General features: G+C 36.4%; 1 protein-coding gene across 7 annotated transcripts in view; it reads right to left on the reverse strand.

Annotated features, from left to right (window-relative positions):
- The window catches only part of RABGAP1L (RAB GTPase activating protein 1 like), a 268,625-nt gene that overhangs the window by 200,193 nt on the left and 42,856 nt on the right, over positions 1–25,576 (reverse strand). For 6 of the 7 annotated variants that reach the window (XM_026063133.1, XM_026063142.1, XM_026063125.1 and 3 more), the window contains 8 exons: positions 24,113–24,323; positions 20,812–20,986; positions 19,795–19,955; positions 18,770–18,880; positions 11,721–11,787; positions 9,754–9,856; positions 8,030–8,196; positions 3,257–3,401 (listed from right to left, as the gene is read on the reverse strand). In XM_026063133.1, the coding sequence (XP_025918918.1) occupies positions 3,257–3,401; positions 8,030–8,196; positions 9,754–9,856; positions 11,721–11,787; positions 18,770–18,880; positions 19,795–19,955; positions 20,812–20,986; positions 24,113–24,323 (1,140 nt within the window). The remainder of the gene's footprint in view (positions 1–3,256; positions 3,402–8,029; positions 8,197–9,753; positions 9,857–11,720; positions 11,788–18,769; positions 18,881–19,794; positions 19,956–20,811; positions 20,987–24,112; positions 24,324–25,576) is intronic. The other variant, XM_026063169.1, reaches the window with a different exon arrangement.

The raw sequence follows: 25,576 nt of genomic DNA on the forward strand, positions 1-25,576 counted from the left end.
TTTCTTCCTCCTGCAGTTTAATATTTATATAGCATTTCTGCTTATTGGAAGCCAGCAACTAAGCACCCAACACATTTCAATAGGATTCTTTTGGTTTAAGTCCACTGCTTACAGATCAGTATCTGCTATGCTGCCAGCTGGATCCCTGTCAGAAAAGTAGTGCCTCATTATCATCAAGAAATCTATGGTTTTAGCAAAATAAAGGCACAAACCCAGACAGCACTGCATTCTTGGAAGACATTTGAGTGTTCTAGTTGCATTGTACAACTCATGTTCAGAACTTTTTTGGAGACTTGGTAAACACATTATTTTGCTTACAATTTAATTTAAAAAAAAAGGTACTGGAACAAACATTTTCAAAAATATAAACATTTATTTAGTAAGCTAGTGCAATTAAAAATTGTCTTCCTTTGCAATATGTTAATAAACTGTTTTTCTTTTTTTCTAAGCATTTTCTCCTATTATGAATTACCTGGGTTTAGAATATCTGCTAAACAAACCACATTTAATCTGTATGTAATGACTTGGAATAAGAACTAGTAAGCAGACACTTGGGACGATATAAAACTTCAGCAAAAAACAAACTAATTTACAATCAGCTTGAAGACTATGGAAGCAGAGGCAGTATTTCACGTTTTTAAGCAGAATTGCTCCTATTTACAATGATCCTTAACCTCCTAACTGTTTTCTGATTCAGAAGAAAAATCAAATAGACTTATAAAGTAGTCTCTTGAAATGCTGGATTATAAAAAAGTTAAAATATATAAACAGTCAAAGAAAGGACAGTTTCACATATGCTCTAAGCAAGCTCTGCTGCTAAAAGAAGCCAAGCTATTCTTCCCCTTCTCATTTGTCACTGTTATCTACATCTATAAACTCCTTGTGAATGCTGCTGCTGTAAAGCAGTTTTCTCCAGTCCTTAGACACACGTATACAACCAGACGCTTCACCCCTTCCATAGCATCACACTACAGTGAAAAAGCTCTGTGCAATTTTTATTGTTTGAATAATGCAACAAGCAAATAATCTCTAGTTCAACCAATAGTGCTCTACACCTTGTACAAGTTTTTACTCATAATTAAGTGTACTTTTCTCCTTATTGCTGGAAATTGATACTTAAATCCATTTTATTTGAAAGCTTTCCAGGAAGGGTAAGAACTTCCTCATTATATATTTGAATCTGTTTTTAAATTATAGCCTGAATTTAAGAGAAAGTTTCTTATCAAGGAGCGTACTTTAAATGTTAGGTTTGACAAGAAATCATTAGTATTAATTATATTTTTAAAAATATTATCTCCAAGGCAGGGAACCTTAAATGACCGGGTTGCCAGAAATAACTACTACAACGTTAATAATTTTAAAAAAGATTTGAGGTTGATCTGAATGATCCATAAGTAGCTATGCACAATCTTTGCAAAGATCTTTGTCTTTTATATAGCTGTCCAGGTGAAAAAATAAAATGAAAAAGAAAAGATAAAATGAAAAAAAGAAAAAACCTAAAAGCGACAAATATATTTAGGGAAAACAGGAACTCAATTTTCTTTCTTATGGCAAACATCTTTATTCACACACTCATTACATAAGACAGGTCACTGAGGTGTGTGCATATATACAGACACACATGCACGTTATATACAAAGCACACAAAAATCAGGCTAAGGTGAAAGTGAGACATGCATTCCTACAGTATTACACAAATCAAATTGCATTATATAGTGCTTTTGAAGTAAATTAAGTAATATTCTATAGGGATGTAGACTATATCTGACAATATAGAAAAAAATAAAGAGAACAGATGATAATCCTCAATACCTGTAAATGGGAACACTAACCTCTAGCCTATGAAATAGGAAAGTCCTTATAATGCAATCTGCCCAAGTACGGTAGAAAGCAGAAGAAACTATATGGCCAGGTAGCTACCATCCCTAACACTAAAGAAAAAAGAAAGCCTTCTTCCAAGGCTAAGACAAGACTCTGAACTCAAGGTCACCCCCCCATGATCATAAAATTAGTACCCTGAAAAAAAAAGGAAGAGGAAAAAAAAAGGAGAGAGATTTTTTTAGAACAACTGGCAGTGACTCATTTAACCTCCAGATCCACTAGGATAGAGAACTTCTAGGCAGAGAACTCTTAATGTAGTTTCCATGAGAACAGAGTAACATCATGATATTTTTAATGTCTTCTCTTAGAAAGCAGTCTACATTTAAAATAAGGAAACTACATTAGCAAGCTAAGAGTTAAACTTAAGTTCATACCTCAGTGGAATACTTCTACGCTATAATAAAATAAGGCTGTTTTACAATAGTACCAAGAGGACAATATCCACATATTACTAATTGTGCCACATTCATTAAATTCTGGAGCAGTGCTTTACTCTTCTCAGTAAGAAGCAATATGAAATAGTATATAAGTAATTACTTAACCTTGTTCTATCAAACAAGCTACAAAACACCTTCCTACTATGCAACTCAAATATCCAGCACGGAAAAGAATACCCACAGATGTCTGAACTATARAAAACTTAACCACAAAACCAAGAGGTCAGATCTGAAATAATTATTACTATAAACAGTAAAGTATTCCCATATATCAATTTAATATTAAAGCTCCCTTTAGAGAAAATAGCATTTTTACTATTCATAAGTGACACTGGATGCAAGGGAAGGATGACAGTGGTAGCCAACCCCTTCCTGCTCCATCCCAAGAATCAGCGGAAGGTTTCCAGTTTGGCAAAGACGACCTGGCTATGAGTTTTATAGATCCTGGTGTCACCTGGGATTCAGTTATTTTTATTTGCAACTGGAAGAGCGTAACCACACATATCTACTTCTGACTGTGCTAATCAAAGGACCTGAATTCGTATTGCACAAACTATTATCTAGCTACTTACCTATAGGTAGGAATCAAGGAATTTTTCTGCTGTAATCAGCAAGTTTTATGGGTTTTGTTTTGTTAGTTTGTTTTTTATAGTACTGACAGAACAGAGCAAAAAATCTGAAGGATAACTTTGTAAAACTGTCACAGCTTTGGTAGGTCAGACATCCAGATCAAACTTGGCATGTAGAAAGTGCATTCTGAAGGCTACGGGCTAACCTTCAAAGCAAAGAGATTACAGGAGGCCAAAGCCTTCAAAAAACAATGGGAAAGAGGTTGAGGAACTGTTCACTTTGGAAGGGGCAGGCAAATACTGTGGAGCTATGAACAGCAACAGTCCCCACCATCAACTGAATTTATTTATTTGTTTATTTATTCTTACCCTCTTCTGCCTCATCCTCCTGGGATGATACTGGTCCTCCTCCACTTGTTGGGCTGGCCAGTTCTTCCTCTCTGGCAGACTCTCTTTGTAGACTGACAACTTCATAAATCGCATCTCCAGTGCTTGTGTGGCTTTTCCCTTCAGACTAAAACAAAATATGTATATATGTATTAGGTCCCCTCATCGAGGGACAGAGTTCTAACAGTATGCCAGAACCAAAACAAAATATACACAGATCTCACATCAAGGACTAAACAATAGTTTGGGTAAGACTCCCTCAGATTTCTTTGCAATAACATATGTAGACTGGCAGCAGTATACAACTCTGCTTCTCTTGAAGTTTTATATTGAGAAAATGCAAACAAAAGTGCACTATTTCCAAAGCTGCCTCTTAACCACCATCTTAAATATGGTTCCGAACTATGATTTAAAAAAAAAAAGCTTTCCTACTTAAACATAGCTATAATGAGATGAGGCCAAAGAGAAATTGCAGCAAAAGAAAAGACTCAAGGCGAAACAAAACCTCACRCCTTTTGAAAGCCAGAAACTGTGAAAAGCTCCTTATAGTGGTTTATTTATAAAAGAACAGAAAAACTCATCTTTGTTACAGAGAGTGTAATATGCAATATATTCCTTTTCAATGGGGAAATCAACTGGCTGTACCTAGCTATAAAATCCATAACTGTTTCGAGCCTAACATATATATATGTCAATCTAGCGGTTGAATTAGCTTGGAAATTTGAGTGTGGTATCTGTAATTATATATATTTGAGCCCAGAACATTTTCAGTGGAAAGCACTTTGGTCTGCGAAAGTAGCTTTTCTCTCAGATCCATCTATACAGAATTTCGATAATGTTCAGGGCCAACTACCTCAAAAGTTGAGGGTGGGGGAGTTGTTTGCTTTGTATTGTTTTTACTTCAGCCTGTAACAGCTGAGAGTTTAATCTAGGTCTTTCATGTTCAATGAATCTACTTGGCCTTTCATATAAAAAAGAAGTTAGTTACCATATTTGAATCATTGGACACACTGTTGCAAGTTTTAAAGCAAACCAAGTATTTGTTCTTCCTCTGATTTACAGTTCTGAGCTCAAAACTATAATTCAGTGAACTGCTGTGATTAATATACTTGTACAGAATTGTATAAAATTGCAAACTAATAATTGTATTAAATTAACTAGAACCAGTCCAAAACTTTGGGCTACTTTGTCCTTTGTACATTTTGCCTAAATAATTAAAATAAGGCAATTTTTAGAGCATATTAAGAACATCAAATTAACTAAGAAAAAGAAAAAGAAAACAGTTTTAGTTAGGGTATGTTCACTTTTTTTGAAAAGCAAAACTATGAAAGAGAAATATCCCCCAAAAAGGAAGAAGTTTAAAAGAAAGTTTACAAAAGAAGTAGTAAAAGTTTGRTAGCAATGTGTGTCAAAAAAGAAACAAACAAAAAACCCACAATGTTCTTTCTGTTGGAAGACACCTTTTGCTGGAGAGGTACATAAACTTCCACTCGCAATTTCAACAAGCTGTTGAAATTATTCAGATGGGTAGTTTAAATAGGGACTGCTTGAACTAACTCAGTCTAAATCATTTTACACTGAGCAGTTCTTTCTATTGTATTTTAAAGAGACCAATCATTCAGGTCTGCTTCCCTTAAAGCTGATACTCCATGGGAGAAGACAGTCATGGGTCTCCAATCAGCAGCCAGTTTTGCTGCCTGAACTTCTGGAGTGCTTAATGAACTTCAGGAGGTAGGTATAAATCCCCTGCCTTTTGTAACATGCAGCAGGATGATGTTAGAGCCATTATCTGTTTTATTCTCACAGAACACCATTATCAAGTAATTACAAAGTTCTTGACTAAATCAATCAAATGTTGATGTCACTAATATTAATCATCACTATCTGTAGCATTTGTTTTTGAGGGGAAAAAGGCATGAGCTACTATGGATTTTCCTGCAACTTGCAAGAATTACAAAGTCTTCAATTCCTCAGGCACCTTCTGGTCAACATCCATCTTTATCGAGTGCAAATAACCAAACTTATCAAAGCCCAAGTTGGCTGTCTACAAGAATCCACCTTTATCAGGATCATGTTCTCACCATGAAGATGTTTACAAGTAACAGGGTGATATATGCATAAGAATCCTAAAAATCACATGGCAAGCTGCATTTATGTCATTCCTCACATCTGACTGTGCCTCACCAGCCGGGGTTCAGACTATTCAATCTATACGAATCTTTCCTCAGCACAATTCTCAATTTTCTCTGCCAATAAGGGAATGTCCCCTGCACCCCTTGCCAGAAAATACCATTTTATTGCCTCCTTCCTTTTTCAGCATCAGTAACAGATGCTTCTTTACTGGAAGCGGGATCTTGCTCAGATAGCCCAGATCAAAAATATCCTGCCCAGGACACTGCATGTTAGAAACTGGAATCGGGCCAAATGCATGCATTAATTTCTCACCCACACTCCAGCATGCTACATTTGCATAATGACTGCAAACATTATCATCACAATTTTGCATCGTCAGGCAAACTACAGCACAAGATCCTTTGTCCTGTGCAGAGAAGCCATCTATCTTTGAAGCTGAGACTTATAATTAATTGATAATTGATTAATTGATAATTGATATCAATTTACTTTCAGGTCCCTAGAAGCCACTTAACTCAACTGCTTTCCCAAAAGGTTCCTAAGCGGCTGATCCCAATGTCATCTGCAGAGTTACTGTCCAAGGAGTAAGAGTGTCCTGAGACACAGCCTCTTTCAGAGGTAGCCGCAGGAACATCTATTGCGGTACTAATCGTCCAGCTGATAACTGGCTGAACAAAGACCTGTTACACATCTACAGAGAGACCTACAGAGACATCCTCCCATCCATAATCAGGGCCTAATCTCATAGAAAAATCACAATGATTAAGTGTTCCTTTCCTAAATACCTGCAGAACAGCTCCTGGTAATTTTACAGCAGGAAGGAGTGCTTGCAGGCGTTTCTTTGGGGAGGGGAGGTGCATGCCTGTCAGTTGTCATGTTATAAAGGATGAAAAAGAAAAAAGAAAGCATCCGTATTATCTAAAATTAAAAATGGCATAGTTGTAAGTAATTTAAAGGAAAGCTTAATTGAATTAAGCATCAAACAGCTGAGAATATAATCTGTTCAAAAGTACTTTCTTTAAATTTACAAGTGTAGCTATTCTCTACATCTGCATATGATAACAGTGGGTTTTCTCAGATTTTCTCAAATTCCAAGTTACTATGTTAATCTCTAGAACTACAGAAACAACATTGCATGAGATTTATTTACTCATTTAAATGTTAAACATAACTGCACTTTTGCCATGTATCATGAACATAGTTTGTTTTTTTTCAGGCCCAATAATGTACCCCACAGGAAGATGACAATTAAAATATTTACTTTAGGCTCAGTAAAATAAAAATCACTCTTCTTTGGTTTCATTAGGCAAAGAGGATAGCTCACTGTATTCCAAGTCAGCCTCTACCGTTCATTTTTTGAACCGATACCACAAGATAAGTCTTTGCAGAAAGTAGGTCAACACTTCCTGCGTGAGGGGGCAATTGCACATCATTCCAGAGTGATAAGAGGAAGACGCACATACTTTATGCACCTCACCCAAGACCAAAACCAAAAGAGTCTTTAGCATTGCATTCAATAGATAACTATTCAATAAACATTACCAAATGAGACAAATATATTATCTTCCAGGGCTTGAGGAAGAAATAAATGCATGCTAATCATACAAACGCAGGACTGGGAAAGCTAGCAGAGAGAGAATACACCACTATGCATTAAGCTTCATCTTAACTGCACCTCCCCTGTGCAGAATCAAGCATTATTTGTATAACTCAACTTCTAAATTAAACTCTAAGGGACTGATAATCCGGAATATTTCAGGGGAAATAATTTGCTAAAAATACTTGTGTCTTTACTGGKATTAGAATATTTCATAAGGTTATGATTACTGACATGAAATTACACAAACAGTGCTAATTTAGTAAATAATTGCAACAGTAATTCCCTTAGCATCACCTTTCCACAAAGACCTAGGGCAGTGAAGGAAAACAGATTAAATAAAGCAGGGCAAGAATTTACCATCAGCAACCACCAGCATGGAAATGTGACAAATTTATCCATGCATCAGAACTTACTTTTTCAGATAAAGTATCTCTTCCAAATTTCTCTTTCTGAAAGCATTAAGAAATCTATCTTCTCAGATACTTTGAAACAACAATAGTGATAGCCTGACTCTTAAACGATTGCAAAAGGCTTCTTTGCTTTTAATTGATTACATCCTTCCAGCCACCTATTCTCAAATTTCTATGACTTTGAACCTCAGTAGCCAGGATTTCCTTTTGTTAGATATAAGCTGGTTTTGCAGTGAACAATGAAAGAGCCAATTCCTGATTTTACCAGTCAAATATACTTGTTTTAGATGTCTGCACACAAGTTAGATTGCATGAAATTATAAAGTCTTCAATCAGTACATACAGACAAAATTGGCTTATAGAGACAAACGGTTACAGCTCATTCTAATTCACAGTTTACAGAGGCACTGAATGTTTTATATACGCTACTTAGACACTATGTATTGAAACAGTACAGAGATAATTGGTTTAAAAAACAACAAAAAAACCCTACTGATGCTCAGGGTTCTTGTTAACTTTTACGGAGCCAAATTAAGATAGACAAACCTAGCATTCCCAGCATCAATTAAAAAATAAAAAATAAAAAAAAGCAAACAAAACAACCCACAATACCTGTTTTAGCTTCATGTAAAAAGTTTCTGTGAAGGTTTTTCTGCTGAAATACCAGAAACGTTCGTTAGCAGGATACACACGCACAAGAGTCTCCAGCAAAAACCGGACTGGCTCTACGACTTCAGTAACAACAATATCCACTGCAACAGTCATGAATACACGTTTATCTAAAACACAAAAATAAGGCATGTACAGAAAAAGTAGTCAAAGAACAAATTTCTCAAAATGATAAACAGAAATGATAGAAGTAAACTTTTGTTGAAACTGAAACCTATTAAATTATTGATTCTCTTGCACTCATTTTACTTGCCTGAGTTCTATATTTTAAGTGCTTGCAAAGATAAGAGTATGCATTAACCAATATACCAAGCAACTCTGATAACTTTCTAAAACAGAGAATCTGTAGAAACAGAAGCAAGATGTCACATACATAAAACAGCATTAAGACACATGATTCTTATCACACCAAAGGAAAATGCACAGGATAAGGCTACATTTAAAGGCATAAATCTTACATTTGAGGAAATAGATACGTACAGCAAATCAGTACAAAGGATCTCCCACATCACTGCCTGTCCTAAATCCTCTCAAAACACTAAGAAACACTTTGGACCATTTTTAATGTTCATGTCCATACTCTGCCAGTTACAAGGACTCAAAACCTCTTTAACCCTCCCAGTCCCACACTCTGGGTCAGACAGTCCTCATCAGAGCAGTACATAATGCTATTTTTTAAAGTAAAGCATGGATCCGTAATCCTCATCTATAATAGCTTCATCTTTCTGACATTGAGGCATAACTCAAATTTTTGAGTAATGCAGAATGCAGAATCAACTGATCAGAAGATCCCACTCAAATAGTCCAAGAGTATCTTGCAAGTTTACAGTGCCAGAAAAGGATCACTGCTTCCAGAAGCACTCACCAGTGAGAGAAGTAGTAACCAGCATTTTGTATCACAATTGATATCTTTCTTGCAGGAAGCACAGCTTTTTAAACTAAACATTTAGAAACAGGCATCAGGGATCCCCAAGCTCTCTTGCCTGATCAGACCAAAGAGGCAAACGGGCATTGAAAGAAAAAGATACACACAAAAACACAAAGCCATATCCTTAATGTAAACTGGGTCAAGCTGCACAGCGAGAGTTTTGCCTACATGCTACAAGGAATGAAGAGATTTGAAAATTCAGCAGCAAAAGCAGTGACAGTGACTATATGTACTTGGATATGCCTTTAAGTAGTCTCTGCCTTGGGCTAGGAAACCAACTCCAGCTTTACATCCCAACTACTGGTATATACTCAAGCACTTYAATGCATCACTTCATCCCCTTCAATTTGGGGCAGATGGAAGTGCTATTTGTAAACAACTCACCTCAAAGCTGAAAGAAAGAGAACAGCAATGCCCAGGATTTATACTGCTTTGCTGAATATAAAAGGTGGAAAACACTTTCTGCATGCTTAGGACCAAAAATGTTGATAACCGAGGAGCACACGTGTAAACCCCAAACACTAATCTACTGGCACCAAATCAGCAACACATAGCTCAGTGAACAATTATTCACACTTTTACATTGCATATGTTTATACAGAAAAGTTCCGATCCTAGCCACAGACTCTTGGGACATCATGGTATATGTACTCAGACATACACACCATGATCCCCAGGAGAACATACATCCATCAAATCTATGCCAAGTAAAACAAATTTACAAATTAGATTAAGTTACCTTTAGGAGTTTCCTCATTAAGTACTACAAACGTTGGCACGTTAGGATTCCACATTCCAGTAATGACATAAGCYTTCCCATCAGAACTCTTTCCCATGGATTCCTAAAAATAAGAACATTTTGGATTTTATTAGTCAYGGTTAGAGACCAAAAACATTGAGTGCTGGGAGGCTAAGAACTTCAAAGTAAGATTGTGTTCACTCTATAGAGAACACAACCTGAACAGATGGATTGAGAAAGGATATAGGGGAAGGAAAGAAAAAGAAAAGGGCTACAGTATGTAAGGAGCTGAAGACAAGATAGCATTAACATGCTTTCTTTCAAAGCTTATTATACTGGAGGTCTTTGGGGGGATGTCGGTCATTCTATTTTTTACTTTATGAGCATCTGAAATGGTTGTTAGCAGAGAGGATAAGTTACAAGAGACTTGCTTGATAAAATTAAACTAGCCATGATGTATAAACAAAAAGGGTCCAGAATAAAACCTTAACAGAATAAAACCTTAACAACTCCAACGCAAAGATCAGGCTGATTTTTTTTTTTACTCTGAAATTATACATCTGCCAGACTTTTCCCCCCTAGTTGCTCATGCACAGATCTACATTTGTAAGTATTCTTATGGACCGGAATAGAAGTTCCTAAGTCAGTAGGAACCTGCGATTTAAGAGCCAGATTTCAGGACAATATGCAAACAAAGTCAAAAGAGCCACAGATGATAAAGTTAATAACACCAATGTGTCTAGATTTGATTAAAATAATGCTACACTATACATCTCTTATTTCTACAGATCTTTCTTACATACCTGCTAGGAACAATCAGAGAATGTAACTTACATATATGGACTATTACTAGTATGAGCCAAGTATACATTTCCTGGACTTTTCTAGGAGAGTTCCTATGGATCCAACAGGCCTGTAYAGTAGCCTCTTCATAGATAAGAGAGGCTGATGTTCCTCCTCTACAGTTTATAATATATTTAAATATTAGTGACTGAGTGCTCCAAATTGAAATGAGGAGGAGGATGTGAAAGGAAAATGCACATTTAAATGTATATGCTATAGCCAAGAAATGAACTAATCAGCTAAAACATCCAGTAGCTAAATGTACAGACTTAAAGACACAGATTTGAATATGCAGCATATACAATAAAAAAGTATTTATTCCTATTTATTCCTATTGCAGAAGCCAATTCACTGTGCTCCGTAACTCACTATAATTTATTCTCATTTTCTGATCAAATAATAAAACTGGAAAATCAGAAGTCATGTCAACAAATAAAAACGGATCAAAATAAGCTACTTTATACATACAAATATACCAGTATTTGCATATCCTACATCTGACAAAATAACTGAATAATGATAGCTAGAAACATTAACATGAATAAAGAAACAGACTAGGCCAAATTTAGATAACTGTACAGCTACAACTGGCTTAAGTCAAGCACTTCTCGACTTGAAAATGCTTTTATTCTTGTCCACAGCATGAAAGTAAACTGATATTATCACAGGAAGTATCAAATTCTCTTGTAGTTCTCTTACATGCAACTCATTGCAAGGAATTAAGATTAAAAAAAAGCAAGGACTACTTCAAGCTTTCAGCAACAGTTTCAATTCAAACAAAGCAAATAATTGCAAAATTTTCAGCATCTTAGAAAAATAAGGCTGCTACCCTGATGTTCAAATATAAAAACAATTATCTACTTTAAAAATGTTAGGCAACATGCTTAACACAATACAGATAACTTATTTATTTGTAACAACTAACCGTCAGCTGACCTAATCACTGTCTTCACTCATTCAACACAAACTAGATGCCACGGTTTTTGACATTATGAACATGTTTTGCCCATTATATCTAACAAATCTGTTTCTAGTTTTAAAACATAACATTTAAAAAACAGCAAAGATAAGAGTCTTCCCATCACATCTATCTTACTAAATGGATTATTAGAACTCAATATTACCATGTCCAGTAAATACATGTCACTGTTCTTCACATTTCGTCCAGGGCTTAGTAGCATCCCAAAGCATCTGTTTTTTTAAAAAAATTAAAAATATTACTTTTCAAAATACAAAAATATTTTCTTTAACATAATAGCACAGCTTCCCACTGCTTTTAGAGGAAACCTTTCCTAAATTTTTGTTACTGTTCTATCATACACAATCAGGAAACCTCACCATATATATTATAGAAGTGACAATGAAATTATTTTCCAGAATAAAGATGACAAATCTCAGCTGTGAGCAATCAAATATTCTTAAAGATTACTTAAAATATTAAGTTGAAAAATACCAACTCTTACACATTAGTGTGAGAAACTGGCAAGAAGAAATTCACTCTCTCAGTCTATTTTTAAAAATTGTTTTTATACAATTATATGAAAAGTTACAATTTTCATACATTGTATCCCCCATAATGTCAATAGTCCTTAAAAATACCATCTGTTAAAAAAAAAAGTCAAAAGATTAAAAACTGATTTTAAGATTGACAAGAAAGTATTGTACATATTTCTGTATTTTACGGACACAAGGATCTCCATGACTGAGCAAGTTGCATTGTGGATCTGTGAGACAGTAAACGTAAGTTTAGCATACCTAGAACCAGATCAAAAATGCCACTGCCCCACGATGCAGAGTGCTAATCCAGTATAAACTCTCAGGTTTAATTTTGCCCAGACAGATTCTGTACCACCTCCCTTATTTTCAGTGTACACCAAGAGGTGAGGTGATAAGCCACAATAAGCAGGCTCCACACCTTCCTTGCACCCCTTCCACAAGACCAAAGATCACTCGTCTTCTCTTTAGACCCAGGTCATGCTTTCTGCTTAGGTTTTAACAACATTTTGACAATCAGTAGTTATCTCAGCCTGTGTGTTTGTTTAGACTTACTGATCATGTAATGGAAATTATAGCCCTCTATAGTGCTTTATTGCTCTCATTCTATTAAGGAATGCAAGATCGCAAAAATATACTCAAATTACAAATTAGACATTCCAATAGGAATCCCTACTATTCCCCACAATTTAAAATGCTCATGTATAAAACAGCATACAACAGCTCCTGCCTCAAAGAGCTTGCAACCTCAACAGAAAGGCAAAGGAAGTTTTATGCCCATTTAACAACACTGTGAGATTAGTTTGCCACAGAGATGGTAACCAAGCTAGGCTCTCAGATTCCAGTCACTTAACAAGAAGATTTTCCTGTTATTTTTAAAAGAAAATAAACAAAAAAGCCCAAAACATTCTTAAGCAAGACTTTCAGACTCTCTAAATACTGAAGGCACAAATCCAGTTCTGAAGTTTCTGCAAACCACCTTCATCTTTCTCTCCTGCGAGCACACTCCAGTATGAGTAAAAAATACTGAACAAAAATATGTATTTATAACATAAGTCGTAAGCCATTATTTACAGACTTTTTAAAACATTAGATCTCAAATGAGAAAAGAACTTGAAAGAATTTTATCTCAAAACTCAGGGCCACATATCAGGGGGTTTGCTGTTGAGAGCATTTTCCTTCCATACAGCTCAGGTCTCATAACCAGAGGTAGCACTATTTATCACCGACTCACAGACCAATATAAACTGGGAGGGATTTCCGTAGGTGATCTGGCCCAATCCTCCACTCAGAGGAGGACCAACTTGAGTCATACTGTTCAGGGCCTCGTCAAGTCATGTGGGTCTCCAAGAGCAGATCCCACAACCTTTCTGGGCAACTTTTTCCAATGCTCAACTCCCCTCGCAGGGACAAAATTGGTTATAATCCTATCACTCTGCAACTCCAAGAAGAGTCTGGCTCCATCTTCTTTACACCCTCCCATTAGCAGCAATTAGGCAACAATAAGAGACCCCATTCCCACCTTCCCTAAGTGTGAAGAAAACCAGTTCGGTCATCAGGGCAACCCAGTTATCCAGATGAAAATCTGTATTTCTCAGCAAACAGAGATTGTAAGACATTATTCGAACATTCACAGGACAGCAATGAAGACAGAGCAGTTTCACAGCTTTCAGGAAAGCACAGCGTATCACGGACACAGATGTAATGACAACTATTATTTGAATAATGTTATATTARCTGTAGAACACAGTCTTAACATAAGCAATTACTACACTGCATAGCAAGTTTGTCCCTATTACATTTGGGCATATGATTTTCTTTTTCCTCCTCGTTATACTTAAGACAAATAGTAACTTACATCCAGAACTGTACTTTTCTTTCCCCATAACACATTATCTTTACAGTCTCTCAGTACTACAGAGTCTTAAAAAGCAAAGTGGTAACTAAAATGAGCAGACAACAATTGAGATTTAGCTATACAGCATAACACAGCGCCATGTAAAACAACCAAGGTAGCCAGGATGCTAGGGCTTATACTTAAGCACAAGAGTAAGTGTCTCCGTAAGACTAATTAGATCTGGCAGACCATTACAGCAAATTGAATGGGCTATAATTAATAATAGTAGAGAGTTGACCAACTTCTGGTATATTTAAACCAGAACTAAAGAAAACTCCAAGGCCAAGGTTCAGCGGCAGGCAAAATCATCTGTGCTTCTCAAAGACAACGGCCCACAGGATCCTAGCTCTTGCTGTGTTTGTCTCAGACGTACACAAGTTCTGATGTATGCCAGCCAAAATCTTTGAGCAGTAGGCTTCCAAAAAACAGGAATCAGGAACAAGTAGACCCTGCCTCTCGCAAAATAGATATTTACAATGATTGGCAGCACCTTGCTACCGTAAGAGTTAGGACTTCTATTCCCACTAAGTTCAAAAGCACAAAAGAAGTTCAAATGAGTTCACCCTGGGTTGCAAAGGACTTGAATATGATACAGCCAGTCGTTAACATGTTCAACCCCTAATTTGAGCAGTAAAAACAGCCATGAATGTTACCTTCAGAAGAATGCCAACCCCCACCACACACCCAGGATTCAGAATGATCTGCTTAGACTGTGGGCCTCAGTCTTGCTATTTCTTATGTGTTGGCTTGTCTGCACTTACAGCTGGCTACCAAGTGCACCATAGGTGCATTACTCTATTCAAATGCAACAAGTTAGTTTCTAAACCTGTAAAAAAGCAAATTGGAAATGTACTTCACTAATATGTATTTCCATTTATATAAATACAAATGTTACACATGGATAAGGCCAGTGGTATTAAGTTCACATGATCTTTAAGAGTTTCCAGTAATCAATATTCTATACATCAGTTCCAAAGACTAGACTTCAACCAGTCTAGACTTTAAGATATACTACATAAGTTGGTATAAATTTGTGCAAATAGTATTATACTCTGTTAACTCCCACTGTTAACTCCTCTAAATCACTGCGTTCCACAAAGATTCCCTATCCTGGAAATGCGATCTATGCTTTATTCACAGATGAAAGGCTTTACTAAATCTTTGTTAGAATATGCGTTGATCAAGCAACCAAAAGTATTCTGCAGACCTGTCCAATTACACACCCTTTTCCCAAATGACTCAAACATATAGGCTCACATATACACAGACACTACAGATTGAACAGCATGCTGTACCTTTATCAATCCTGAATATAAACATTCACACAAACCCACAGCTAGGCATAATTTTTATTAGAGCACATGAATACAGGGCTCTACTTTAAATTCTTATTAAGGGAAGAGAGAAGAATACCAAGTCCTTAGCCCAATCCAAAAGTGCACCGAGTTAAAAGGGAATAGACTTGGTCTGTGCAGAAGCAAAGATGTCAGCTCCCTTTCCCCATATTTCAAAGTCTGCCCACCCAGTACTTGCTGCTGCAAAGCTGGCCCTTAGACAACTTCATGTGTGGGAGCACACCGTCATGGTTTTCATTCCAAGAACTGGGCGTTAGTCATTCAACAACTTGAGATACCATCACAAGAAGCACTGCTAAGCTGTGAATGGGTATTTTATAGCCTGAGACGTTTACAGATTTTATTTTTATCAACATTAGGAGAAGGCAAAAAAAAATTATCCAGCCTTCGTTACTCTGGCCTGCCAGAATTTTCTTCTTAAACTCTGCAAACAGCAGAGACTTGATAAGCCACAGTGCAGGGCTGAACCTATACCAACCCAAACATGACTCAAACCCAGGAGACAACGAAAAAACATGCTTTCTTTACCTGCTTTAACCCAGACAAAAATAGACAAGCCCCAGGTCAAAAAGACCACAAGGTAGGAAGGGCCACAGTAACTCAGCTGGGGGGAACCTACTCTGTCAGCCCGTCCCAGCCACAGTCCCTACCTGAACATGGGGCAGTGGAGGTGTTCACAAGTTTTTCAAGGGATACCAGGTTTACTTTTCTCAGACCATCAATAAAGATTCTGCAGCTCTTCAGACTAAAGACTAAATCCCCTTGAAGGTCCTCTAGTAACTTTTTTTTCATTAGAATTTCACTCAGAATTATTTTTGAAGATGCATTATATAGCTTAGAAAATGGCTACCTGATGTAACCTAAATTGATCTTTTATTCCATTTTTTAGATTATAATATTATGCTGTGTAAGTACATAAAATGACTTACAAGCCCGTGCATGTCATATCAATTAAGTAACTTTAATCAACACAGCTTGCAGTGATAAAAATAACATTCAAATTGAATCACCCTAAATAGCATTAAAATAAAAACTAATTTCTAATGAAGGCAGGTTTACTTATGGACAAAAACAGGCTATCATACTTTCCCAGGTCCCCCACAGGGAAAATGATGTATAACAATCAACATTGAGTTTTGTTATATAACTTAACACTATTCAGAARTGCTTAACACACACAGAGCTTATCATTCATGGACTGAATTTTCAAGCCAAAATTATTTTTTAACTAAAAACAGATTGAATATTGTTTTTTAAAGTTAATGAACAGCAAAAAGGCAATTTTACAAATCAAAATCATTTTGATAAATTAAACTTTACTGTATTTATATTCCTCATCTGAAATTTTAGTTTCATTTTTGAAAGAAGATCTTGAAAGCAAGGGAAGAGATAAATCTTAGTTTGGATTTTTGATTCTCCTGTTATCCTGAGTTCTCTGTTCACTAAAACTGGAATCTCATTGCTATTCTTTTGATAAGATTGCCATCTGGTGGTGTTTCCTATTTTAAAAATTCAGCTACTGAGAGGGAATTTTCTAATTTAAACTAATAAAGTATCTACTACCACTGTGGTAACAAAGGGTCTATTATTAATGAATACATTAACTGTTATTCAAGTGTGTGGTCCGCTTCTTGTGCGCATATTATTCTGTCCAGCAGGATTCCCCCTCATTTAATTTCCAGAAAACAAACAAACAAAATAGTTCACTAACCACTCCTGAACTCTCCACCATCACGCCATCATTTGAAGATAAACATTAGAATCATATTATAAAAAAAAAATTTAAAAAAAAAAATCACAAGACAATCCTACTGGTCTTGAAGACTTGACCAAAAGACAGCTTGTTCTAACCAACAGGCTGAATCCAAATTTGAACTATTCCAGTACATTGATCTAATAGATAAATATTCTCCAAGGTTTAACATAGCTAATTTGGTTACTTTGTGGCACATTCTTACACAGCTAGGGACCCATCTGGATAACATCAGGAGAATACGAGCTATCTCCTATCAGCTAAGGCTCCAAGCAATCCAAGCATGACACTGAGCAACTTTGTTCTGCTCAGGAATTTCAGAAGTCCACAGTACATCAAATGCATGAATTGCAGCTTTCCTTTCAGGATCATATGAGGCTTTGAGAAAGAGCCCTCAAAAATTCATACAATAGCTCATAATGGAATTACAATACATCTTTATAAACAAACGTGGACTGGGACCAGAAAGAACTGTATAAGCACAAGCAACCAGCCTGAAACTCCTCTATCCCTTTATGCATTGTTGTAGCTACTACAAAGAAGGGACATCTTTCCTGCTTTGATACAGGATGTTCTGAACTCCTGCAGAGCAGCTTCTTCCGGGGACATCACCCAGCCTGCATCCAGGATACCAGAAGTAACAATGGTAAGTCAAATTACAGAATACTATTACTTAGACCATGTCAGAACAAGCAAAGCAATTAGGAGCTGCACTTAGGAAAAAAAAAAAAATAGGGAAGTTTCACTGGATCCAAGCAACATAGCTACCCAAGCCCAAACAGCAGCTTGGTACTGCACCTTTCTTAAGGAGTTTTATTATGAGGAGAGTAAAACACATACGTAAGTCGCTTCGTCAAAAGAATCCAGAAGGCACCTAAGGGGAGGCTCTCTGGAGAAGCACAACAAACCCAGCCCCCTTTATGAAAGATGCTCTGAAACACAGAAATCACAACTGAACACTTCTCTGATGGTCAGAGCTGTTGGTTGGTGTTACCAGCTACTTCATTCTGAACATCTGAAGAACAGTACTAAGGCATGATTCAGTGATGGCTATACCAAGGCAGAATCATATGGCTTCTAAAAAAAGTGGAAGTGATCCGACTACTTCATAATGAACAACTGCAATTCTGTATGACAACGTCTGAAATGTGAACACTCCAAAATGAAGTCAGAAATGTCTTCCATACCAAAGTCCTAAATACGTTATTTGTAAATAAGCCTCACAGAAGAAAAAAAAAAAAAAAAACACAGGGTCCAAACTTGAAGATAAACAAGTTCTCCCAACTCTGTGCAGGACATATTAATCTCCAGATTCTTGGTAGATAAAAGGTTTATCTATGAGAAACTCCTGCTGACATCCTTGGTAAATCTGAATTCGATTGATACTCAATCTCTCTAGCAAAAGGCAGCCCCCACACTGACCTAGAATACAACACAGCTTTTACAAACAATATGCTTTGGGTCAGAGGGAGCAAATATTTTCTTTCTGTTGATTTTGAGAACCAAGCTGCAAATACTTCTTGGTTCAAGCAATCACTTTTTTCCAGCAACTTGTTGTTTTCAGGCTTGCTCCCTATGTTCCTTTGTGTCACATAACTTGCAAAGTTGGGAAAGAGTACATTAAATACTGTTCTCTCCAAAACTTAACCTCCATTATTTTGATATCAATCTTACCTCTCAATGGCCAGTTCTTTGTTTGAGAGTTGCTGGACTGTAATTACCACTTTCTTCTCAATTCCCTGTTTAAGTTTGAAATAAAATTTCTCTCTATCCTTTGGCACAGGGCTAAAAGAATAAACAAACAACTTTCCTTAGCATAGGTACAGATGATTAGCTGCTAAATACAGAAGATACAGCAGTAATCTGCTTAAACTCTCTATGTCTCAGCTCATTTTAGAGCCCTTCTCACCCTTTATTCACACCAAGTTAATAAGCTGGCACTGATGAAAAAAAGACTATAAGCTCATACTTAGTACCCTAAATGTATGGGGGTTTTATCTGGCGCACATATCCAAAGTGCAAGTTTTATTTTTTTTGTTGTTGTTTTTTTTWAAATATTTGCATTCACAAAGTTATCTCCTCTAGTTTATAATACTGATTTTGAAATGACAGAAAATAAAAGATATGCTAGATATGAAGCAAAAAATAAAAACAACACTTTCACAGAATTAACTCTTATTATTAACTCTTTCTTCCACTCCAAAAATCTTGTAATTAACAGTTAAGTAAAGGCTATCTTCCAAGTAAGAAGATTTTGTTTCTCTGTCCTCTCTAAAGCTTGGAGAAGTTTATAGTTTTCTAAACTGTTAGTAAATTTGGAATTTGTAGCTAAAAAATAATAATAATAATAATAATAATAATAAGAGAATTAAGTGTATTTATTCAGCAAAACTGGTTTGATAAAAGCTTGTAACTGACTTCTGACTACCTTTTCATTTACACAGGCCTACCTTGACTATCCTTATCAAAAATACGTTTAAAAAAAGTTAATTTGGAAAAGGGATGCTTGTTTTTAGTCTTTTTACTGAAAATATACAAAGAGAAAACAATTGAAGAAAAAGCAAAGCAATAGCTTCCTGTTTATAAAAGTCAACTAAAGAAAAGCCAAATCAGTTTCACCACCAGTTAGTTGTGCATTCTGCAAGTAGATACATGCTGTTTCAAAAAGATTTCTACTTTTCGCTCTCCATTCAGATTACCTAAAATTTCCTTTTCCATCATCTTCTTTGACTTCTAAGGAAACACTGAAAGTGTACACATCACTATCTGGAGTAGGAAGAACAAAGTCCTTAACATGATCAGATGCTTGTTTGGAAGAACGTTTGAATGCTGTTGAGAAACTATATAAAATTCTGCTCACCTGCAGAAAAGCAAAAGAATAGTATTATCATCATAAATATATGTATTTTTTTGTAGCAATTGTGATGTATTATCTTCAGGAATAAAGTCTCAAGTATATGAAAGTTTTTGAAGGTCAGGTTAACACTTCACTTTTCTGCAGAAAAAAATCACTTGTTTTTTTTGTTTGGTTGTTGTTTTTTTTTAAATAACCCAAAGCATTCAGGTCAGGTTTATAACCAGGTTAAGTTCAATAATACCTCCTATAGTCATTCAAGTTACATTCACTTCTGATGTAATGCTTAGTAAGTTAATACTTATTACAAAATGGCAATGCAAATCATTAGAGAACCTAAATAACGCATTTTTCAAGTTGTATATTTAATAATACAACTTACAGTTTGTTCTGGCACATGTTGACAACCAAGGTTTCCCCTTTTTCAGCCTCTATTTGTCCACCCTACAAAATCCTTTTCTCTCTAAATACCATTTAGTTCTTCCTTAAATATCTAGGTCAATCTGAGTAAATGTAAAATGATCCTATGCAAGTCTCAAGGTCTGCCCTGCAATGTTAGTCTGAATCCCACCCAAATGAGAACCAAAAAACAAATTATTTGTCTTAAACTTAGGTTCCTGAATTTTTCCTTTACAGAGTATTTTGGTATTTAATTGAGATACTAAACGAAATTTTTAGGTTTAATTACATTAATATTCATATATGACTAGCTGCACATCTGTAAAATCCATTATATATATGTGTCAATTTAATCTTTCAAGGTAATATATACCATTTTCACATCTGGAATAACTTTTTTTTTTTATAAACACCCCTTCTATCCTTTTCGACAAGTCATCAGAATATAACATTTCAGACTTACTGCCTCTTTAATCTCACAGGAGAAAACATGAATCTGGAACTCTTCTGTTCCGCAGCTGCTTTCAGTAAATGCAAAACAGTCGCTCTCTGAACTCCCATTTCGTCCACGCACACAAAACAATACCTTGTAGATTGGAAAAGAGGCTAACTCCACATTGCTCGACTGATCTATTATCCTGTCGAGGGAAGGAACAGCAGAAAAAGGCAGTCAAAATAAACAGACCTACCTAAAAGATCTTTCTGCATTTAGATGAACTAGTATCTAAATTAGATAATCAAGTATCTAAAACTCTAACTGCTACTAAATTCAAGTATACAAGAGGGGCAGTAGGGACAGACAGGCAGGGCTTTCCAAACTTAAGATGTGAATATTTTTGGTTGCAACACTGTCCTAATTTTTTTTTTAATATTCCATAGGAAGAATATAGTACCTCCATCTATTTCATACAATAACACTGAACATCATTGCTCTGCAATCTTTCACGAGAAACAACAGTAGGAATGTAGAAACCACAGCAACTGTGAAAAATGCAATTTCCATACAAAGAAGAAAATTCAACATTATAAAAGGATTAAAATCCCTGTTTAAGAAAGCATTATTTATCTAGGATTTAAAGCACTATATAGCTTAATAACGACTTGCTAACACATTAAGGTAAATATTAACCATAACAGCTTTGTTGAAAGTACAAAAGACGTAAAATCCAGTCTGCAGTCAACTTCTGAAGTATTGATTTATTTTGCCCTATCTTTTATTTTAAGCTATGTTATGGAAAGTAATACAGAAAATTATATCTACCTTTTCAAATGGATTTGTGCTCAAAGATATTTGAAGATATTTCCTGGTTCCCTAAATCATCTTTCTAATCTTGCAAAATTTTAAAGACCCACATGTCTATATTGAATATATTAACTCCCTTGAAACTCCTCAGGTGCCACATACTTTTGTCTGTTCTTTAATCAAATTCTGAAAAACATTTAACCATGCTGGAAAACCCTAGCACTGAAGAGTGTGCACAATCAACCTAAATAATGAAAATTGTATTTATGTTTCTTTAAGAAACACGCTACAAGAAAACTGTATTAACAATTAAAAAATAAACCTAGAAGCAACAGTGATAAGAAAAGATCATAGAGACAACAATCTGTGTAGAGTTCTATCAAGATGTAATTGCTACATTAAGGAAAAAAATGCCCCACCAGCTACATAACGCTCAGGGTTACCAATGTATTGCCTGCATATAAGGTCATGCTCTGCACCACGCTGTGGGTGCATCTGTACTCAACCACTCAAACTAGATCACTTTTGTCTCAGTGACCCTGGCAGAGTAGTTACCCAGGTCCTTCCCACCTAAATGCCATCTACACAGATCCAGACAATGAATTTCAAAGAACAGTTACAGCTGTGCAATTCACCTCTGCCTTTTGGCCACACTCACACCAAGTGTGACTAAGCCCCAGTTATTTGGAATAGAATCCAGCAAGCCCCCGAAAGGCTTCAGCGTACTGTAATGTTGGTGGGACATGTCAAACGGAACCCCAGGTGGCAACTCTCCAGATGTCAGGAAAGCAAGCATTCCTCAAAGATGACACTGATGTCCCTTGAGCTTTGATAGAGCCTATTACCTCACAGGTGAATTCACCTTTACAGTTCCATGCAGATTCTTGCACAGTCCTTCGCTTAATGATTCACTACACAATTAAAGACCAAAGGGACTTGCACAGTTTCATTTGCAAGTAAACAACTTTCTTGAATGGCTACGTTGTCTCTGTAAATAGATACAGCACACCTAACACGCATGACAGTTGCCATCCTAAAGACATGCAGTGTAACTTCCAAATTCAAATGAAATATTGTCATAACCTCAAATGAAATCCTAAACTGGGTTCAAAGAGCAAAAGGAAAATAATATATGTGCTTGAAGGAAGTTCATTCTGTCTTTCTGGGCAAGATGACAGTCATCACAAAGGCCATTGCTGAAAAAAGACAAGGAATATCTTCGAAGTTCAAATGGCTGATTCATCAAGAAACTAAGGACAAGATTTAAACTAGGCTGACAATCCAGATCTCTCACCAAAATATCATAGGAAAGGGAGGAAACCTAATCAGGTCCTTCAGAAATCTCAGTGCTAGAGTGAAAGAATCTGGAATACTGAGATACTCTCTACTTCTGGATGCAAGACTGCTGCCAGGTGCACCATTAGTGCACCCTGATTAAGATCCCCGGACTCTCTCATCACTAATTAAGAGCCCCTTCTCAAAGGGGACACGTAAATGTTCTGTAGTATCTAGAGACGATCAGCATATGCATCATGAGGTAGGCACAGGGGAGACTTGGGTTTACCATAGGAATGTCTGGAAATAGAGACTGGCATCTCAAGCCCTCAGCAAGAATGGGAGGGTGCCTAAAAGTGAAACTCCCTCACCTAACTCAAGTCCAGCTGGATSGCTACTGTCTCAACTTATTTACCTTGTAAGTGATTACAGACTCTCTTTATGGGAGAAAAGATACATCAGCCCTCCCTTTCCAGGATATCAGAAAGGACCCGACAAGATCCGTGAGAACACATGGCCCTAAAGCCAGCAAACAGGCTCTTGCTGATATTCAATACAGAGAAACTGATCCTTAGAGTAGCCCCACACCCAAAAGATGACTTTGAGCCTCATGCCTCATTTTCAGGATACATCAGTTTGAAATGGCTCAAATCATGCTTCAGCATTTAAGGGCTTCAAGTGGGTAACCACAAACAYGTGGACATGATGGCTGATACAGCACTTCCACAGATCAACCGCTTCCCTGTAAAAGGCAAACTGCTTCACTGTACTTCACTCTATTTCACTTTTTTTGAGAAGTAGTATTACTACCATGTTCTGTATCCTTATCCATAAGCAATGACCTGAACATGCAGACAGAAGGTCTGATAACATTTCTCTCTGCTTTGAGCTCCAGGAGACTGACACCTAGACCTGCAGGTACCTCAGAACTGCAGGGAGATCTCAACTCACTTGAATGAGCTCCCTAGACAAACAGGCATCTGTTATCACATTTGAATGAAGAAGCAAGTAGAAAGATATGCTTTTATTGACGTTGTATGACAACCACTCCCACCAACTATACACTGCAATATGTTAACTTGAGCATGCTTTTTGTTGCTTCACAGGAATTTCTTAAAATTAACTGCCTTCAGCAAGAACTTTAGGTGCAAATCCAACTATTTCATTTCATTGTGGGAGAACAAAGTCAGAATTTGACCTTTGTGTGTCTGTGCAAATAACAACAAAAAAATTGTTTATATGTTACCTTACAGAGCCTTCTGGAATATTTGGAACATAAAGTGTCACAGATAAAGGGGCTTGGCTTGAGGACTTCATAGCTGCCATTGCACGTAACGCTTCTGGTTCATTTCGAGGTGCAGACACCTTCATGCAACCTAAATAAGTCAGTTTGTTAAACAATACGCTGTCCTCTTCCGGGGGTTCAGTAGGGGAAGAGGGCCTTGGCGCAGAGATTTCTGAAAATGAAGAAACCATTTATTTAACCATTCTTCTTTCTTTTTACACATTATTTTCTGAATGAATTCAATAGCAAAGTCATCTACTTTTCCTTAGCACTGAACTGAACTTCTCTTGAGGATAGACATAGGGGTAAAAAGTCAATAACAGTCCAGCTCCAACAGTGAAAAAAAAAAAAAAAAGCCACACACTCAGCACCTTAATATTAATGTGAAGTCTATTCTAATGCATGTTTCCATGTATTGCATAGGGGCAAACTGCCTTTTGATTTTATTTTTTTTTTTTAGCAGTGCTAGAATAGATTTTCCTGAAATTCAGTTCTCCAGATGTTCTTTATTTTGGTTTGCTTGTATCTACTTCAAATTCATATTAATCAGTTTGCACAATGATGCCTTTTTAATTCTCTTCTCTCCAATGCCTTTGTAGCTTCCGTAGAATTACTACATATGGTTCACTTTTCTGTGATAGCTACATTAAATGCATGAAATCATCAGTGAGCTATAAAAAATAAAAGGGGTATCTGTTTGCTCCTCTGCTCAGCAGAAGAGAAACATTCTTTCTCCGCTACCACACTAATATGGACAGGGGTGATCTGGGGGCAGGGGACATGTTTTCTTCTGTTTTTTAAAGGCATCCTGACATTTTGAGAAGTGGGAGGAGAGGTGGAAGTTATGAAAAACTCTAAAGTATGGAATCACAGAGTAATTTAGGTTGAAAGGGACCTTTGGAGGTCATCTGGCTTAAAACTCCTGATGAAAGCCAGATCAGGTTAGATTTGGACAAGTTTCATAGCTGGATCAGGTTGCTCAGGGCCCTGACCAGATGTGTTTCAAGTATCTCTGAAGAAGGATATTCCAAATCTCTCTGAGCAATCTGCCTATTATTTCTATTTCCTATGACTATAGCTAATATTTACATAATACTCCATTTGTAAAAGTTGCCAAATTTTTATTAGAGAGCAGGAAAAAAAATGTTCTTACAAACATTCCTTTGTTCATTCATGCTAAGAGTAATATTCTGTTTTAAGCACATCAGTCTGTAAAAACCACATCAAACAAGAAGCCAGTAAGGTAAGTTCTCAGATCATTCTAAAATACAGCATACATGTAATTAAAAGAAGGATGTTTCCATGATTAGTAAGCTATGCAGCTCATTCTAAAATGGAAAACTACTTTTTGACTTCACAAATAAACGCTATGGGAAATATCTGATATGATACCATGGAACTGCTCTGCATACTACTGAGGGAAAA

This window comes from Apteryx rowi, unplaced genomic scaffold, assembly GCF_003343035.1.
Source record: "Apteryx rowi isolate R43461 unplaced genomic scaffold, aptRow1 scaffold_100, whole genome shotgun sequence".
Lineage (NCBI taxonomy): Eukaryota > Metazoa > Chordata > Aves > Apterygiformes > Apterygidae > Apteryx > Apteryx rowi.